The sequence below is a fragment of the Physeter macrocephalus genome, chromosome 13 (genome assembly GCF_002837175.3).
Source record: "Physeter macrocephalus isolate SW-GA chromosome 13, ASM283717v5, whole genome shotgun sequence".
NCBI classification, from domain to species: domain Eukaryota; kingdom Metazoa; phylum Chordata; class Mammalia; order Artiodactyla; family Physeteridae; genus Physeter; species Physeter macrocephalus.
The window spans coordinates 2547514-2568382 of NC_041226.1; the positions used below are offsets into that span (position 1 = coordinate 2547514).

Sequence of the window (20869 nt, forward strand, 5' to 3'; positions counted from 1 at the left end):
GACAGGAATTCCTTGTCAGGGTTCTCACTGGACACTGTCCATGCTTGTAGCACGGCACTTACCAAATTGCCCTGGGGCTAGATTTATATGCTTTTTTCTTCAGTGGAGTATGAAGTCCTATTGGTTGTGAACTGCATCTCCTCTTTTATATAGCCTCAATTCTTAGCACAAAACCGTGAACATAAAAGCATACAATAAATTTGTGTTGAATGGAAGAGACTCACTTTCCTGCATTTTCTTGGATTTGAGGATTTATGTAGCTTTGTTACTCATGGAAATTATGCAGCTAAACTCATTTGTTGAATATTTCATCAATGTATATAAAACAATGGCTACAGAAAAAATGTCATTTAGTTTAACCACTTTCACTTGATAAATTCTCCTTGAATTGTTATATGAACCTCCAATGAGCTAAACAGTGAACTCTTACTGGATAAATTACTCCAGTTTTTTCCTCTTGATTCTAAACTCAAATAACTTCAGATTCATCACTTAATGCAAATCAGTGTTTGTATGATAAATATGTAAGATATATCAGTGACCCAGAAGAGGTAAATAGTGACACTGAATCACAGGATAACTGAATTTGGGTGAAAGCTCAGGAGAGCAAAAATACAGGCAACTATCAAAAAATAAAGCCAGGGGCTTCCCTAGTGGCACAGTGGTTGAGAGTCCGCCTGCCGATGCAGGGGAATCGGGTTCGCGCCCCGGTCTGGGAAGATCCCACATGCCGCGGAGCGGCTGGGCCCGTGAGCCATGGCCGCTGAGCCTGCGCGTCCGGAGCCTGTGCTCCGCAACGGGAGAGGCCACAGCAGTGAGAGGCCCGCATACCGCAAAAATAATAATAATAATAAAAATTTAAAAAATAAAGCCAGGCTGCCTTAAGAGAAAGGAGATAAAACATAGAGAAAAAAATGTGTTCCACTTTGTAACGTGCACACACACACACACACATACACACACACACATTTAAATGAAGAATCATTGGAGGGTTCTGAGGTACAGATTAGTGAAAAAACATAAGAATATGTTGCTGATTAATGTATTAGCTGAAAAGCTTCTACTTAATTTCTAGCAGGTACCAATGAACTTGAATGAGTACTGTGAGGGACACAGAGACACATACAGGAAATCTACAAGTATCCATTTCACAATAAACTTACTTTTCTAGATAAGAAAATAGAACTAACAAAAGAATGAAGGAACACTTGTAGTTCCTTAAGCAGATGCTGAACGCTATGTTCTAGGGAGATGAATCCATTATGCTGCTAAGGTTAGAAGGATAGGAGGCACAGAGAAATCAGAAAACATAAAATGATGGATCCCCAAGTGTACCAATGAGAGACATTGAACAAGATCTCACACGCTGAAGGTACAGTGTCCCCGGTGCCTGGCACACAGAAGCACACGTTAAACATCTGCTGAGTACAGTCGTAATTTAAAAGCCAGTGGGTCGGAGATTGGGATTGGTGCATATACACTAATATGTATAAAGTAGCTAACTGATAAGAAGAACCTGCTGTATAGCAAAAACGAACAAACAGAAAAAGTTCATGTGAAAGGAGTAAGCTTGGAGGAGAAAGTGATGCCCTGTCCCTGAAATAGAAAGAAGGGCTGGAGAAGACAGAAATGCCTGAGATGAAGGGGAAGGGCAGAAACTTGAAGGTGTGTTTCCACGGTGATGTCTGTTTGCTCCATGGAGTAGGAGGTGAGGGTTAAGGCAGAGGCAAGAATCTGAGTGTGACTCATTCATTGTCTGCGTTAACTTTGGCCATTGAAGGAAGCCATTCATAAGATGGTCTTTCACAAATCTCACATATCAGAATATAAAATCCTCAGCTGGTTAATACTCAAAAGAATACCAATTTCAGTAATCTGCGTAGAAGAATTATATTATTTTTGGCAAGTTTTAAAAACCTGAAAAAATTAATTTTTATATAATTCATTCATACATATATTTGATATAGATCAACATACATGTGACCTACATTAATTTTAATAATATAATAGATTTAGGCTTAGGACTTAAAATTTAATCACAGAATCAAAAAAATTACTGGTAACAAATCTTAAATGTTTAGTGATTTGGTACTACTGGGTGCCATGGCATGTGTAAAAGTAGAGCTTTTAACACTGCGTAGACCACACACTTTATAATTAAATGTTTTAATTAATTCTTCAGGTCCCCAAATGGTAGAGGTCCAGAGTCAACAGTTTCAGATCAACTCCAAGGACAGCAAGCCACTGTTTACTGTGGATGAGAAGGCAGTTGTGGTTGGTACAGATAAACTTCGAGTAACTGGTACGTAGTAGCTCTTTATTTTTAATAAAGGAATAATTGACAAACAACATTAGTTTCAGGTGTACAACATAAGGATTCAATATTTGTATATATTGTGAAATGATCCCCACAGTAAGTCTAATTAACGTCCATCACCACGCATACTTAAAATTTTTTTCTTGTGACGAGAACTTTTATGATCTACTTTCTTAGCAACTTGCAAATACACAATATGTGGTAACTGTGGTCGCCATGCTGTATATCACATCCCTGTGACTTATTTGTCTTATAACTGGAAGTTTGTACCTTTGACCACCTCCACCCATTTTGCCCACCTCCCAACACTCACTTCTTGCAACCATCAATCTGTTCTCTGTGTCTGTGAGTTCAGTTTTTGTTTTGTTGTTGTTTGTTTTTTTAGATTCTGCATATCAGTGAGATCATATTTATCACCAGGAGGCCACTACTGGCTCAACAAGAGCATTCTCACTGGAGTACTGAAGCAAAGGGCCCTTTGAGGTGGTGGCAGAGGGGATAGAATGGGACACAGGAGAGACGTGTGACTTGAAAAGCTCGTTTCAGCCCATGAACGCTCAGGGAATGTGTGGAATGAATCAGTAGCTGTCAGTTCAGATACAAACATCACGCAGATGTCTGGGGGTGTATTATCCACTGTTTGAACAGAAGTGTTAATGCTGAACTCTGCATATATCTGTAACTGAGGGGACCCGGGGGAGCGGCGGGGGGGAAGGATGGGGCCGCTTGGAGCAACTTCCCCCCAGCAGTGGGCTCTGTCCTCGAGCCCTTGAACTGCTTTCACCACCACGTCCATCCATCTTGTCCCACAGTCTGACTATAGATCTTCACAGGAGCGTCACAAACTGCTCTAGGACCCAGAGAAGAATGGCGTCATCCAGACACTACTGATACTTCATAGGAGAAATGATTAGACCATTTACTATGTCTAATCTCACTGACAGATTCTTTAAAAAGTTAACATTTTAACACTGAGCTTTTTTGGTCTTTTTGATTATACTTTCTTGTATAGATACTATTTATACAGGTCATATTATACAGGATCATTTCAATACATTATTTCTAGGATGATGTTTTACAGTGGAACTCTTGTTCCCTGCCAAAAATTTAGATTATACAACCTTAAATAATATGTTAGTTCTATTTTCCACAAGGAGCAGATGTTACACCAATTATATTTTTTATATAATCTTGGTTGGGAATATTTAAATATGAGCATGAATGTAAAGGAAATACAATTACATTGAAAATCAGCAACCAGTAACTGAGATTTATTTTATGAAACCATTTAGGAAACACCCGTTTTATATATTATATGCATACCACTTCTGAGGAGTAGTTACTGAATAGTAATGAAATAATCAAGATCATACAATTTGGGCATCTACAGTTTCAGTGGTAGAGAGCTATTCCTCTTATTTGAAGATAATACATATTGGTTTATAGACTTCATGTCCGACTGTAAGTACGTTACCATTATCACTTGTCACTGTACTATCACTAACTCTGGTCATATTAGAAGGTGAGTAACTGGCATGCATTTAAAATCTAATTGTGGAGTCATATTTTCTTGTAAAATAGTACCACTGGCAGTCTTAGAATAATTTCAACTCTTGGAGGAAAAAGAGTTGAAGCTGTGTTAAAATAAAAAGTGCCTGGGTACCTGGAGTACCTTGCAATTTCTAGCTTGTCTTATAAAGGGTTTATAGGGAGTAAACCTTGATGGCACTTTTTTCTCAGTCATATTTTATTCATATAAAAATTAAAAAGTAGGGGCTTCCCTGGTGGCGCAGTGGTGGAGAGTCCGCCTGCCGATGCAGGGGACACGGGTTCGTGCCCTGGTCCGGGAAGATCCTACAATCCTTTTGACTCTGTCATCCTAGCTATGGAAAGGAGTCATTATTTTTGGATGATCTGTAAAGCCCATCCTAGGTTTCTTGTCACAAAGCACGAATCCTGTTTCAAACAATGCTGTGTAAACCCAGACGATAAATCTACTTCACAAGTAAAACTATACTTAGCATGTCTCTGCCTGTCTTATTAATGATTGACTTGAGATGTATTTTTTCTTTACTTTTTCTTTTATATTTTGCAAATCAGGAGAAGCAAAGGGGAAAGAAAAGGATAAAGGGAATGCAAAAATCATACAGATTACTGTTAAATTATTTTCCTTTCCACACCAAACAGAAAATGTTGTCTATACTTCAGGCAAACCAGACATCGACCTGTGAAATTTGACTGACACAGTTTACTGTGGAAACTCTAGTGCTTAGTACAGTCTTATTCTCCACAGTGGTCACCGTCATCATTTAGGTTTGCTTAAGTGGTATTTTAAGGAGAAGTGTCCTATTATAGCCTGTATGAGGATCTGTTTCTCATCTGAATATAATTTACATGAATTATAATTTTCATAAACACTAACCTTCACTTACCTGTGTTCCTTTATTTCAGTTTATTATCACTTTTATGTTGATCACGCTACCAAATCTGGTTTGTAATTTTGAAAGTTCATTTTGTACTGATGGGTGGAGCCCAAGACAGGGGTGTGGTCTAGGCTAGGCAGAAGGACCTGGGTGAATCACGATGAGCACTTATCTGTGAGTAACCCTGCTGTGCATAGGTTAAAAGTGTGGGCTTTGAAGTCAAATCACAGTCCGGCCACTTAGCTGTGTGACTCTAGGCAAGTTAAGTAACCTTTCTGTTCCTCAGTTTCCTCTTCAGTAAAACGGGAAAATAATCATACCTGCCTTGTAGGGTTCTGAGTACTAAGCAAGTTAGGATGTATCACCTTCGAATCGCTGCACCCTAACCCGATGCCCACACCGTGCCTTGCACATAATTAGGTTCTCAGACTAACCAGACAACTGGGAACACACTGATTCGTACAAATTAGAAAGTCAATTTTAAATATTCAAAATTTGGATTTTTCTATAAATTTCCTGATGTGCCTTAAGAAACAGATGACACAATACACAATTGTTACACATAAAATCTAGAGAATGAATCAAATTACTATTACCGAAAATATATGGACTTAATGCAATTTTCAACTGAAATTTCTTTCAATTTGAGGGCTAATATTACCTTCTGGCTTTAAAATAAGCCTGGGTATTTGTAACTGCTTTAAAAATCACGTTTTGTTTATAGACATCCAATGAAATCGTGGTATCCTTGGAAAAGCAGGAAAGCAGTTATACCTATTTTTTTCCTGCAACTCAAACATCTGTACGAATTCAGCAGCAATCAGAACCTACGTGTCCTGTAATATGCAGTATAAATGCTCGATTTGTTGGCTGCTGTTTATTTTACTTTTGTAAAAGCTTCATCTTTGGTTTGTGTTTAGGGCCTGAAGGGGCTCTTTTTGAACATTCAGTGGAGACGCCCCTCATAAAACCGGACCCAATCCAGGACCTTAGGTAAGAATTTTGTCCAAATATAAACAAACTCTCTTATAGAAGATACCTGGTTATGTGCTAGAATAACATGTTAGCAGATATTACGAGGTTGTTTCTTATTCCATTAGTTGTCTTTATTCTGATGAACTTCCGCCCATAACAAGTCATTTCTTACAAAAAGCCAAAGGAGGTTAGAAGTCCTACTGTATGTCCCGTCCTTTTGTCTCTGAGCTCTTTCCTAGCCCTGCCCCTGCCCCGGTGCAGCCTGTACTGTTGCAATAGCTGTTCCTTCCTCCAGAAGATATGAGGGACTTAGCTAAATGCAGCTATTTTATTTATTTTTTTCTGATTTTTTTAATTGTGGTAAAATACACATATAAAATTTATCATCTTAACCATTTTTAAGTGTACAGTTCAGAACATATGTATACTTTACATACCTTAAAAGAATTTTTTTTCGTTTCCATTATGGTTTATCACAGGATATTGAATATAGTTCCCTGTGCTATACAGTAGGACCTTATTGTCTATTCATTCTATATATAATAGTTTGCATCTGCTAATCCCAACCTCCTAATCCATCCCTCCCCCACCCTACCTGCCCCTTGTCAACCACAAGTCTCTTCTCTATGTCTGTGAGTCTGTTTCAGTTTCGTAGATAAGTTCATTTGTGTATATTTTAGATTCCAAATATAAGTGATATCATATGGTATTTGTCTTTCTCTAAGTTTTTGGCCCACGTTCCTTTTGACTCTGTCATCCTAGCTATGGAAAGGAGTCATTATTTTTGGATGATCTGTAAAGCCCATCCTAGGTTTCTTGTCACAAAGCACGAATCCTGTTTCAAACAATGCTGTGTAAACCCAGACGATAAATCTACTTCACAAGTAAAACTATACTTAGCATGTCTCTGCCTGTCTTATTAATGATTGACTTGAGATGTATTTTTTCTTTACTTTTTCTTTTATATTTTGCAAATCAGGAGAAGCAAAGGGGAAAGAAAAGGATAAAGGGAATGCAAAAATCATACAGATTACTGTTAAATTATTTTCCTTTCCACACCAAACAGAAAATGTTGTCTATACTTCAGGCAAACCAGACATCGACCTGTGAAATTTGACTGACACAGTTTACTGTGGAAACTCTAGTGCTTAGTACAGTCTTATTCTCCACAGTGGTCACCATCATCATTTAGGTTTGCTTAAGTGGTATTTTAAGGAGAAGTGTCCTATTATAGCCTGTATGAGGATCTGTTTCTCATCTGAATATAATTTACATGAATTATAATTTTCATAAACACTAACCTTCACTTACCTGTGTTCCTTTATTTCAGTTTATTATCACTTTTATGTTGATCACGCTACCAAATCTGGTTTGTAATTTTGAAAGTTCATTTTGTACTGATGGGTGGAGCCCAAGACAGGGGTGTGGTCTAGGCTAGGCAGAAGGACCTGGGTGAATCACGATGAGCACTTATCTGTGAGTAACCCTGCTGTGCATAGGTTAAAAGTGTGGGCTTTGAAGTCAAATCACAGTCCGGCCACTTAGCTGTGTGACTCTAGGCAAGTTAAGTAACCTTTCTGTTCCTCAGTTTCCTCTTCAGTAAAACGGGAAAATAATCATACCTGCCTTGTAGGGTTCTGAGTACTAAGCAAGTTAGGATGTATCACCTTCGAATCGCTGCACCCTAACCCGATGCCCACACCGTGCCTTGCACATAATTAGGTTCTCAGACTAACCAGACAACTGGGAACACACTGATTCGTACAAATTAGAAAGTCAATTTTAAATATTCAAAATTTGGATTTTTCTATAAATTTCCTGATGTGCCTTAAGAAACAGATGACACAATACACAATTGTTACACATAAAATCTAGAGAATGAATCAAATTACTATTACCGAAAATATATGGACTTAATGCAATTTTCAACTGAAATTTCTTTCAATTTGAGGGCTAATATTACCTTCTGGCTTTAAAATAAGCCTGGGTATTTGTAACTGCTTTAAAAATCACGTTTTGTTTATAGACATCCAATGAAATCGTGGTATCCTTGGAAAAGCAGGAAAGCAGTTATACCTATTTTTTTCCTGCAACTCAAACATCTGTACGAATTCAGCAGCAATCAGAACCTACGTGTCCTGTAATATGCAGTATAAATGCTCGATTTGTTGGCTGCTGTTTATTTTACTTTTGTAAAAGCTTCATCTTTGGTTTGTGTTTAGGGCCTGAAGGGGCTCTTTTTGAACATTCAGTGGAGACGCCCCTCATAAAACCGGACCCAATCCAGGACCTTAGGTAAGAATTTTGTCCAAATATAAACAAACTCTCTTATAGAAGATACCTGGTTATGTGCTAGAATAACATGTTAGCAGATATTACGAGGTTGTTTCTTATTCCATTAGTTGTCTTTATTCTGATGAACTTCCGCCCATAACAAGTCATTTCTTACAAAAAGCCAAAGGAGGTTAGAAGTCCTACTGTATGTCCCGTCCTTTTGTCTCTGAGCTCTTTCCTAGCCCTGCCCCTGCCCCGGTGCAGCCTGTACTGTTGCAATAGCTGTTCCTTCCTCCAGAAGATATGAGGGACTTAGCTAAATGCAGCTATTTTATTTATTTTTTTCTGATTTTTTTAATTGTGGTAAAATACACATATAAAATTTATCATCTTAACCATTTTTAAGTGTACAGTTCAGAACATATGTATACTTTACATACCTTAAAAGAATTTTTTTTCGTTTCCATTATGGTTTATCACAGGATATTGAATATAGTTCCCTGTGCTATACAGTAGGACCTTATTGTCTATTCATTCTATATATAATAGTTTGCATCTGCTAATCCCAACCTCCTAATCCATCCCTCCCCCACCCTACCTGCCCCTTGTCAACCACAAGTCTCTTCTCTATGTCTGTGAGTCTGTTTCAGTTTCGTAGATAAGTTCATTTGTGTATATTTTAGATTCCAAATATAAGTGATATCATATGGTATTTGTCTTTCTCTTTCTGACTTACTTCACTTAGTATGATAATCTCTGTGTCCATCCAAGTAGCAGCAAATGGCATCATTTCATTCTTTTTTATGGCTGAGTAATATTCCATTGTCTATAGGTACCACATCTTCTTTATCCGTTCCTCTGTCAATGGACATTTAGGTTGCTTCCATGTCTTGGCTGTTGTGCATAATGCTGCTATGAACATGGGGGTGTAAATGCAGCTATTTTAAATGTTTCATTGTTTCCACATCAGCCATAGTAAAGTCCAGAATGCTCCTGGGGCACTTGACTTGTGACCTAGACTCCTTGGGGCTCTCTAGGTTGGCACCCTGGGGGCCTCCTGCCTCACCCGTCCTGAGACTGAGGCACTGCCAGGCCCTGACTCCACACTTCCACACACATTGTCCCACATGACTGGGGTGCCCTCCTTCCCCTGGAGACCCCACGAATATCTGCTTGTCCTCACACTTCAGGGCACATGCCATGGGGTTATGATTCATGTGGTCCACAAACCCTTCGTTTTTCCCTCAAGAGGATCAGCTGAGGCAAAACATTTGCACGTTTTTGTGAAAGAGAATGGTGTCCTATATGGGCTTGAAATTTGCAAGAGGCATTCTTGAAAGTTTCAATTTACATTACGTTTTTTAAACATATGCACTGTTAGTAGAGACAAGAACGTTATAAAACCGAGAGCTTGACGGATTCTTATACGCAAAAAAAGTTGATATATCTTTTTTTTCAATTGTGGCAAAATGCACATAATATAAAATTTACCATCTTAACCACTTTCAAGTGTACTGTTCAAAAGTCTAAGGTATGCTTATTGTTGTGCAGCCATCCCCCGCCTCCATCTCCAGCATCCTTTACATTTTGCAGAACTGAAACTCTGTGCCCATTAAACACTGACTCCCCATTTCCCCCCAACCCCTGCGAACCACCATCCGACTCTCTGTCTCTATGAATTTGAGGACTATAGGTACCTCATTTAAGTGGAATCAAACAGTATTTGTCCTTCTGTGACTGGCTTATTTCACTTAGCACAATATCCTCAACATTTGGTATATCTTTACCTCATATCGGAATATATAAAATTACCCAGTTCCATATATAAGTTTATTCTTTATACAGAGTCTCTGTGTGACTGTGTGTATTTCACTTTATTACTAGGCTACTGAATGTTCTTTGCTGCTGTAACTGTTTATTCCAATAGTATATTTGTATTTTATAACAAAAACAAATAATATTTTTAAAAACAAATGTCTTAAAGTCTACAATGTCACTTAAAATCACGTTTGGAATTTGAACTTGAAAAATATTCAGGAGACAATTAACATGTTAACATATTATGTATAACAGGGAATAATGTACAGTAGGAATCCCAGCTTTACAGACAAGCCTGGTGACCTTGGCCAAACTAACCTTCTGAGGCTATTTTTTCTCACATATAAAACGTTGATGGGGACTTCCCTGGCAGTCCAGTGGTTAAGAGTTCGCCTTCCAATGCTGGGAGTGTGGGTTCAATCCCTGCTCAGGGAGCTAAGATCCCTGCGGATCTCTCATAGCCAAAAAACCAAAACGTAAAACAGAAGCAGTATTGCAACAAATTCAATAAAAGACTTTAAAAATGGTCCACATCAAAAAAAATCTTTAAAAAAAGTTGTTAGTAATGCACATCTCAGAGTGTTCTAGGAAAGATTTAATAAGCTATTAAGTTAAAAATATTTTTTCTAAACTGAAAGTGGAATACAAATCATCATTTTTATTATCAAGTAGATATTCACACAGAATGGAATTGGGGTCAGGAGAGTCAGCATTTCTCTTAATTTTAATGTCTAATTAAATATTCATCTAAAGAAAATGAGAGTTCAATTCATCTTACCCACTTAAAGAACACTGGCAGCATAAAGATAGATTGTGACAATTAAATTATAACAATTTCACTGATTTTGATAAAGGACCATAAGATTAATTTTACAGAATTATTATAGTTAGGGAAAAAGAACACTTTATTTTCCTAGGAGAGGAAAATGATTCAATATCTTTAAAAAATAATCCCATTAAAACCATTTTGGAATTATAAAATAATGTAAATTGTAGAGATGCCAAGCCACTCTTTGGAATAAATGTCACTATTTTAAAACTATAGGTCTCGAAATTAAACAATTCATCATACGTTTTCCCATTAGGAAATAAATCTGCTGGCTTCTACAGCAGTCCCTTACTAAAAAAGAAATGGCAGAAGGGTATTATTCTCTGGCTTTCTAAAGAGTGATACTAAGCGAGGATTACATAACCCAAATGTTACAACCAAAGTGACTGAGAATGTAACAAAATTGTAAGGAATTGCTTAGAATAAGGAATGAGGTTTGGATGGAAGACGTGAACTAATAAGTACTGATGCCTTCCACAGTCAGGAAAGGTGCTGTCACATAATTTATCTCGTTTACTCATCAATTCGACCGGAAAAATATCAACTCGATCCCCATCTTATAAAAGAGAACACTGAGCTCTAGATAGTAGCATGTTCTAAGGCACAAAGGAAAAAAAGGTAACCAACTTATGACTTAACTTCGGCTCTGACCCCAAAGCCCATCCGTATACACTCTGTTCCCTCTTTCTACCATGCAAGTGAACCCTTCACTGATTTATTCTTTGATTTACTACCAGGCTCCACTGATTGAGTACATGAGAGTCGTATTTTCTTCTGTAAGTTCTTGCCATAAACTGTCTTCCCCTTTTTATTTCTGTCCAGTAGCATTACTATTCCTGGCCTGAGTAAAGTAAGATATTCCTGGAATATCTTAACTGACCCATGAAAACTTTGAATGTGGATTTTGTTGGGTTAAGATCCTGATGCATTTATAAAAAGATCTCTGAAATATACACGTTTAAATATCACAATTCAAATTTTGGTATTTGCTCAAATGGTAGTCATGAAAGGGTAACTATTATTTTAGTTAAGAAATAAATATAATTAACTTGTATTTAAGCTAGATTTACATTTCTTACGGCACAATCATGCTCAAAAAAAGTGTGAACTCTGACATACTGTTTTAAAGCTACTTCTCATTCACACATGATATCATTCCATCTTTGTTTTTAATTTAGCGAAAATGTATTAAGTGTATTTATATGCCAGAGTCTATAATAGATGTTGGTTCTACAGCGATAAAAGGCATGGTCCCCGACCTTAATGAGTTTAAAGTCTATTGGGAAAAGAAACATGCAAACAAGTTAAAACAACATAATTCTTTGCTATGATGAAGGTACAAGTTATAGTGAGAGCATAGGAAAAAGAGCATAAATTCTTCCCAGGGTGATCTGAGATGAAATCACAGATAAGGAAGCACGTGAACTGAAACTTAAGGAATCAGTAGATGTGGATATGGTAGGGTAAACTGCAAAGCCTCTGCAACCCAATAGGGATGTGACGTGATTAAATATGTTATTATTTGTAAATTTGTGGAAACGATGCCTAGCACGTAGTCAGTGATATATATGTGTCTTCATTAGTTGAGGAAAATGAGCAGACATGGAAATATTTGTTCCTGTTTCAAACACTTGTAAATATTGGTTTGCTTAATAAGAGTTTATAAATATTGCTCAACTAGAAACCAAGGAAAGCTAGTTCCCAGGTCCCAGTAATAAAGAGGAAATTCATGGTCAGAGCTAAGTGGAAGCTAAGTCAAGGTACTCAGGGAGACATCAGGATCTCATAGAGATTAGGGGCTGGGACTTTAATATTTTATGGGGACTGAGATTCTAAGGTATAGCCTAGTGTATATGAAATGCCCAAACTGAGATATCTCATAAATCTTGGCCTCTGTGAAACAGGTATTTCAGTTTACCTCCTAGCCCAAGGACGCTGCAAGAAAGTTTCTATCTTGGGCTATGGGTTGAAAAAGTTACCCGGGAGAAATCATGGGTTGCAAGCATTAGGAGGACTAAATCCACACTACCTCACTGTGTAGGAGCTCTAAGCTGGAAGATTACCGTTAAAAACTGCACCAAGTCTATAAACCAATAGGATGATGAAAAAAAAAGAGAGAGAGAAACTACATTGAAGATATTAATGGCATAAAAACACTGATGGAAAAAAAATCTTGCTGAAGATGAGCTTACTAAAAGAAGAAGAAAAAGGCAAATGACTAAGGAATTGAACTACCGCGGGGAAGAATTAGCAGCCACTTCAAGTTACCCCTGAAACTCCAAGTAGTAGAGCGAAGCGAAGAGATTTGAAAACAGGTATGAATAAAAGGCTCAAAGAGAAGAAAAAAAAAAAAAACTTGAATACAAAGGTAAGGCAAAGACAAGATGAAAACGGAATACTTGGAAAAAAACAAAAAGAAGTTCTAGGAATTAGAGATTGCGTAATTAAAATCAGTGGCAGCCAGAACTTGGTTTCTCATGCCATTCTCCAACAGAAGGAATCAGGATTCCTTGGAGAAATCCTTGGCTCTTTCTAGGACTGGGAATGTAGATGAATTTAGAGCATCTTATAGCCAATAAGTAAGAAGTGCTCAAAAATCAAAACAATGACGGTGTGTCAGAAGGAACACAGGAGTCAACTGAAGGTTGGCAGGTATCAAATCTCCATGATTTTTAGATTCATTTTAAAAAATGACCGTGTTTATAATATGGAAGAAATTACATCTTTGGAGATACTTAAATGTATGATAAAACATTTAGATGTGAACTTAAAATACGTAAAGGGTGCCTCGTTTTTCAAAATTCTTTTAGGACAGCCATGAGGAGCACTGCTTGGTTTTCTATTCTACCAAGTTTTGGAATGTGTGGGTTTCGGGGATGAACGTACTCAGTTTTACCAAACTTGGCCAATGTGCACCTCAGAGTGCTTGCAGTGATGTCTAATTCATGAGCAGTAAGAGTTTGCCTTTCCTCACATGTTTACCAACATTCGGCACTGTCAGAGTTTATGATAGTTCTCATCCTGATGTGTGTTATATTGTGTTATTTTACTTTTTGTTTCCCTGATGACTAGTGTGGCTAAGCATCTTTCACATTTTTATTTTGTTATTAAGGTTGCTTCTTCTGTGAATTGACTCTTCATCTCTTTGCTTCTTTAATTACTTTTTTAAATGGATTTGTAGGGATTAAAATATATACATATTCAGAATATTAGCCTTTTTCCTATTATATTTCTGTTAATTTTTAATGTTTACATACTGAAATTTATTAATCATTTCTTTTATTACTTGTGGATTTTAAGCCATAATTAAAAGACTTTCCCTACAGGAAGAGAAACCCGTCAGCCACGTTTCTCGTATGGCTTTCTCTCTTACATTTGGATCGCTGATCCATTTAGAGTTTATTCTTGTATGAGGTACAGATACAAGAATCTGGGTCTAATTTTCTCTCTTCCAACTGGCCAACCAGGTGCGAGCAATTGCATTATTATGTAACTGCCACTACAATTTGAAATGTAACCTTTATCATATATAAGATTTCCCTGTGCATCTGGGTCTGTTTCTGCAGTTTCTACTCTATCCTGCTCAGCTGTCTATTCAGGTCCAAATACCAACTTTGTTACTTAAGTAAACTTTAAAAGATATTTCAGTGTCCGGTAGGGCTAGCCACAGACGTACGCACACACACGTACACGTACATACATACATACATATATACACAAACACGTGTACACACATACATACACACATGTACATATACACACACATACGTACACATGCAAAACACACAAACACACATACACATACACATGCATACACACAGACGCATACATACACACACAGAATACATACATACACACACGTACACATACACAATACACATAACACACACACACACACATACACACACTCGTGCAGCTTTTCCCTTTCACCATTTTTGTCTGCTGTTGCTTATTTTTCCACGTGAACGTGAGCTCTTTGATATCCGACCACTGTTGAATGCGTTCACAGAGAGGTGCGCTTCAGAGCATTCTAATCTCAGCCGTTTGGGTAAAGTGTGTCTACACCCGTGCCGAACTGAAACGTTTCATCTTCAAGGATAGAAATGACGCAAAGGGGACGAAGGTTGCTCTCCCAGGAGCATCACAGTATAATGCCGTTAACAGCTAGTCACTGGGCATGTTGAGGTCGTTTGCAGTTTGAGAACTGGTCTTTGAAGCAGACTCACCTCACCAGGGTGCCTGAAACAGGCCCGACCTGTGCAGTTGCTCACCCATCCGCCTCCCTCCCCTGCCTTCCCTCCCCTCCCCTTTCTTTCCTCAATCCTGGCAGGAGAAACGCAGGCAGTTAGCAAAGTCAGAAGGGGCCCGCGATCAGCAGACCAGGCTCATGAAGATACCAGTGTGTTTCCCCAACGCTTAAACCCAACAGAATTTGACCGATTAATTCCAGGAATGTGTCTGTTTCCTCGCACTCAAAGTAATATTTTTAAATGTGTAACAGATCAGACCTTACATACTGAGATGTACGTAAGGAAGCTTTGTTTTCCATAACAAATAGTGGTAGACAAGAAACTTGCTGATCAAAGGGAACAATCCACCTGATTTAAAAGTCGATCAGTACTACTCAGCCGTAAAAAAGAATGAGATGATGCCATCTGCAGCAACATGGATGGACCTAGAGATGATCACACTCAGTGAAGTAAGTCAGACAGAGAAAGACAAAAACCATATGATATCATTTATACGTGGAATCTAAAATATGACACAAATGAACTTATCTACAAAACAGAAACAGCCTCATAGACATAGAGAAGACACTGGCGGTTGCCAAGGGGGAGGGGGGTGGGGGAGGGATGGATTGGGAGTTTGGGATTAGCAGGTGCAAACTATTATATGTAGACTGGATAAAAACAAGGCCCTACTGTATAGCACAGGGAACTATATTCAATATCCTATGATAAACCATAATGGAAAGAAATATTTAAAAGAATATATGTATGTGTAGCTGAGTCACTTGGCTGGACAGCAGAAATTAACACAGCCTTGTAAATCAACTAGACTTCAATTTTAAAAAATTGTAAAAGTCGATCAAACGCTCAGTCAACTCAGCAGCAAATTCATTACCAGGCGCTTCTCTCCTCTTAAACATTATTACCCTTTCTGTCTCCTACCCACCTCCACCTTGCTCTTACCCCGCAGTGGGAGGGTTTCCATCCTGTTCTCTTTCTTATGGATCTTTACACATTTCAAGGAAGTCACCCTTTCAACTTTTGGTTGAGTCAGTTGGAGCGGCTGAAAAACCTGTCCAGTGATCACGTTGTGCCATCTGGTGGAAACTCAGTCTTTTCCAGGCAGAGGCAAATAAGAGAATTTTTCTGCTCCTGTGTTCCTGGTTCTGTATCTGTGTTTGACTACATCACAAGGAGACGCTGATAAATTTTACAAAAACAACGCCAGCGGAGGCCAGTCTCCACCCTGTCAACTCCATTAATTCAGTATTTTTCCAAAAGAAATCTTTGCATCTGCCCTGTAATCTTCCTAAATGAAAAAAAAAAAAAAAAAAAAGCAAACAACACCTAGAGTCCAAATTTACATCCTATTTTGTGAACGTGTTAGCAAATGTACGCGTTGCCCTTAAGTTTCTCTCTTTCCTGAAGAAGTTTGTATTTTGGCTAAAAAATCGTTTTCCGGAGCTATTCAGCAATAGCATTTTCTTCTGCTGTGGTGTACCAGGGTGCTAGCCACGCTGTCGAAGCTCCCGCAGAGGGCTGGACTGTCTAATGTTTGCATCTATTTTCAGAAGATGCTCATTTCATAGACTCCATTGATGGGAAGTTAACATTCTTTACTGCGCTTTATTTCTGGATTTATCAACGAGTAACGTACCATATGTCAGCATTCAAGATTGAGTGAAGGGCTTCCCTGCTGGCGCAGCGGTTGCGCGTCCGCCTGCCGATGCAGGGGAACCGGGTTCGCGCCCCGGTCTGGGAGGATCCCACGTGCCGCGGAGCGGCTGGGCCCGTGAGCCAAAAAAAAAAAAAAAAGATTGAGTGAAGATACCATATACCTTACTCCTTACTGATTATATTTTCTATGCTAAGCCCTTGGTTGGGGGATTCCTGGGGTGGCTGTTTTTTACGCTATTTTTCCTGGTTTCTCTCCCTCATTTCAGACTAGAGTCCCCGACACGGAGCCTCAGCATGGACGCCCCGAAAGGCGTTCACATTCAAGCTGCTGCAGGGAAAATCGAGGCCCTTTCCCAGATGGACATCGTTCTTCACAGCAGTGACGGGACAGTGAGTCCAACAGATGGGGGCGGGGTGGGCCTCCCGTTGTACAAGCCTCACGTCCCCTGAGCACTGATGACACGCTTGTCCATTAAGGCATCAGCATAGTAAATTTATGGTGGTTTGTGAAGAAACGTCATGAAAGGCATAGCACAGAAAATGTGAAAGGAAGGAAAAGACAATTTAGCACTGAAAGAAGGGCCGAGAAAGGTTAAAAAAATTCTATGTTGGATCCAGACTGCTTTGTTTGGTATTTGTGCTATCAAGTCTCTTGTTATTTTCAGCTTTGAGAAAGTACTAGACTTTCAGAGCTTACAGAGAACATCAGTACTGCCACTTCCTAGTGACCCAACTTCCCTCAGTAGGGCTGTCACTAGGAGTTACCTGTGACAACCGTCATCTGTTACCGCCAGGGGTGCTCGCTCGCACCAAGTTCTGGGTAAAAGTGAAAAGTAAACATGGAAAGTGAGAGCTACAGGAAGAAAAAACCCAGAACCTCAGGTCCAGAAATAAAACATCGCTGATACGAACTGTGGCTATAACGGGCAGCAGGGTACAGGCTCCCCGCTATTGACCTTTCTAGCGCGAGATCCGTTTGCCAATCACTGTGTGAATTCAGGGACGTTAACAGGCCTCCCTGGGCCAACCCCCTCAATTGTCAAGTACGGGAACTAGTACTTACTTCACGGTGTCGCAGGGTTGTGAGACCCCAATGCGGTAAGACAGCTTTGAAATGATACTAATTTAATAGGAAGAGGGAGGTGTTGTTAAGGCAGCTCCTGAGTACACAGGACCCTCGGGGGCAGCCCGCTGGTGGGAAACCGAAGTCAGCAGCCGAAGCCCCTGCAGGTTGTAACTTACAAAGTTTTGATGCATGGAGCAGATAAATGCAAAAGTGGGAGCCAGGAATTTTGGAATCTTATTACTAAATCATAATGTCACTACGTACTGAAAGCGTATTACCTTGAAAAAATCCATACTGATCTTAGTTTTGAAATAATATTACTTATTTTCATGAATTGGGTGTCATTTTACAAGCAGCACTCAGCCTGACCCGTACGTGAAGTTGATACTCCTTATTACTGGAAGCTAGTTCAAAGTGAAGAGGTGTCTGGCCTCCCAGAAAATATTCTCCCAAAAAGGCAAATGAAGATGAACAAGAAAGCAGTATATGGACCATCAGTGACCAGAGTTTGCTGGAAGGACAGGAAAAAAATAACTAGAAAAAAATTAACCAATTAACCAGGAAAAAGGAGAGAGGAGAAGCCAACAAGTTAGGGAAAAGCGAAGAACTGGGCAGAACCCAAAGCATTAGACAATAACCTAAATAGGTTCTGCTCTAAAAAAATAAGACCCACTTGACTTCCTCCTCTGACGGTGACCCAGACCCCAGGGCAAAGCCTGCCTATCGTGCATGTGTACTGTCACCCACCGCTTCCATGAAGAGGTCAGCATCCCGAGAGGGCTTTTAATAAACAGGCGCAAACGCCAGTTTATTAAAAGCTTGGAGTATACAGGATGAGAGCCACGTAAAACAAAGGAGGGGGTCTGACCTTGTTGGCGAGGAAGAACACGGAACCTTCCCAAACATGGTTTAATTCCTTCTGATAAGTGAGCGCCCTGGTCGGGCTTGGCTGCTCTGCGTGACCACACTTATTTCCTTAAGCTGTCAGAGAGATTTCCAGATCTCAATAAATGGCCATTTGTTTGTATTTCAGTTCAACTAAACCTCGATAGGAACAAAAAAAATCCAGTGGCTTTCATCTTATTTTACTTGTCTGTGTGTCTGCTGCTTTCCTGCATTTAATAGAAGGCAGCAGAGTTTCAAATAATATTTTTAAAGCTGGGGAAATGGTTGACAGCTATTAGGATGAATTTAATTGCCTCTCACAGGAAAATAAAATCAGGAGAAATTCCAACAATCACAGGTTAAAATGACTAAGATGAATCTACTTCTGTGGCTTGTATCAATACTTTATCCTAATAGGGAGGAGAAGCTGAAGGTCAAAGTGGAACACAAGGTAAATGTGAATCAGGCAAAGAATTGTATTATTTCGGTCAAATAATTCTGAGAGGTCGTCATAAAAGTGTCACATCATACATTTTTCTAGCTCGCCTAGCACAATGAGTAAAAGAAAAAAATGACTTCCCTCCAGTTCCTAAGGACTATTTATCCCCTGCCTGGATGTAAACTAGAAATAGGCTTTTAAAGAATCAGATAATTGTAATATGATTTCAGTCAAGCCAGGTGCCTACTTCATTTTCTCTGCAGAGGAACAGCGAATTTGTTTGGAACATTTTGAGCATTTAATTTCGTGCTTGTTGCGTTCATTCCTCCTTGACCGCTTCGTCTCTCGTTCTCTCCCGAGCAGCTTGTGCTTGATGCTGAAACCATGTGTTTACCCAAGTTGGCTCAGGGGACTCAGGGTCCCGCAAGCAGCTTGCAGGGACTCTACGAAATCTGCGCGTGTCCAGATGGGAAGCTTTACCTGTCTGTGGCCGGCGTGGGTACCACGTGCCACGAGAACAGTCACATCTGCCTCTAAACCAGGCGCATCTTCCACGGAGCTACCTGCCTCGTTTCGGTGAGCTTTGGAGTGCTGACCTCAAGCCTTCACACCTGGAGCAACTCGACAAAGTAAAGCTGAGTTGGCACATGGGAAGGAAGTAGGACCCGCTTTCGAAAGGAGCTCAGAAAGAAAAAATGTACCAGTGGAAGTGTTCCCATGAAACTCCGTGATCTCAAAGTGGCGGGTGGACCTTAGACACAAAAGTCAAGGGAATATCAGGAGAATGTGTTGATTCCACTAGACTGATTCATTTCCATCGGAACCATTGTGGCTTTCCCTTTCTTGTACGTGTCGATCTACAGTGAAATATTGAGCTGCCGTGTGGAGTATCAGCTGTGGGTATCTGACTCCCCATGAGAGGAGCCGCGGTCCTGCTGAGGTGCCCCGAGAGTTCCATGAGGTTTTCCTCTGTGTTGCTCAAACCTGTAAGTGCTCTCTTCATTTTAATGCAACGTGTGTCAGGTTTCACAAGAAAATCTTCAAGTTTTGAAGAGACGTTAAGGTTGATTTGATTTTCAATATGTAGTCAGAGGAATAAGTTATACAAAACCATGCTTTCTTTATATAGTCAATGAGCAATAAAAATCAACCTACATTTTTCACAGACTTCACAGTTTGTCTTACTTTCTTTAATCCTCATAGCTCTTTGAGGTAGGTACTACTCTTCCCCCAGTTACTGGTGATAAAAAAGGTTCAGATGAGACAAGTCTCAAGGTCACACAGTTATCTGTTAAAATTAAACTAAACTGTGACCCTGCGTTTCCACATCGGTTTTCACTTCGGACAACTTTGACCTGTGTCTCATTCCATCCGCGGCACCAGTCTACCTGATACCTGCGCAGATGGGCTGGTGCTCACCTGACAAGTGGAGAAACTAAAGTCCAAAGGGGTTTGTCATCCCCCGGAATCGCACCGCCAGTAGGCAGGGGCTCCCAGCTGCCCGGCAGCCATGCTCACCTGACGGGACGGGTGAGGGACCAGGCGGAACCTCACGGAGCCAGCCTCTTACACTCACCGTCGGCTGTGTGATTTGTGTTTGCAGCCGGTGGGCACGCTGAACCCATCAGCACTTTGGTTTTGTGGAGGCCGCTCACTCACTCTGTGAAATGCCCTTCGGCACACAGAGCCGTGGGTGTCGGTTCTGGTTCGTGGTTTACCAGTTGTTAGCATTAGAATCCCCACATGGCACAAGACATGGTGGAACCAACAACACTGCAACTTTGGGTTTTTTTTAAATTTATTTATTATTTCTTTTTGGCTGCGTTGGGTCTTCGTTGCTGCACGCAGGCTTTCTCTAGTTGCGGCGAGCGGGGGCCACTTTTCGTTGCCGTGCGCAGGCTTCTCATTGCGGTGGGTTCTCTTGGTGCAGAACACGC

The 20869-nt window shown here is 39.8% G+C and overlaps 1 protein-coding gene across 1 annotated transcript in view; it reads left to right on the plus strand.

Annotated features, from left to right (window-relative positions):
- Positions 1-20092, plus strand: part of SGCG (sarcoglycan gamma) — a 38579-nt gene extending 18487 nt beyond the window's left edge. Inside the window, exons 6-9 of the mRNA XM_055089572.1 lie at positions 2183-2302; positions 5661-5733; positions 16809-16932; positions 19296-20092. Of these exons, the coding sequence (XP_054945547.1) occupies positions 2183-2302; positions 5661-5733; positions 16809-16932; positions 19296-19469 (491 nt within the window). The 3' untranslated portion in view covers positions 19470-20092. The remainder of the gene's footprint in view (positions 1-2182; positions 2303-5660; positions 5734-16808; positions 16933-19295) is intronic.
- The last annotated feature ends 777 nt before the right edge of the window (positions 20093-20869 follow it).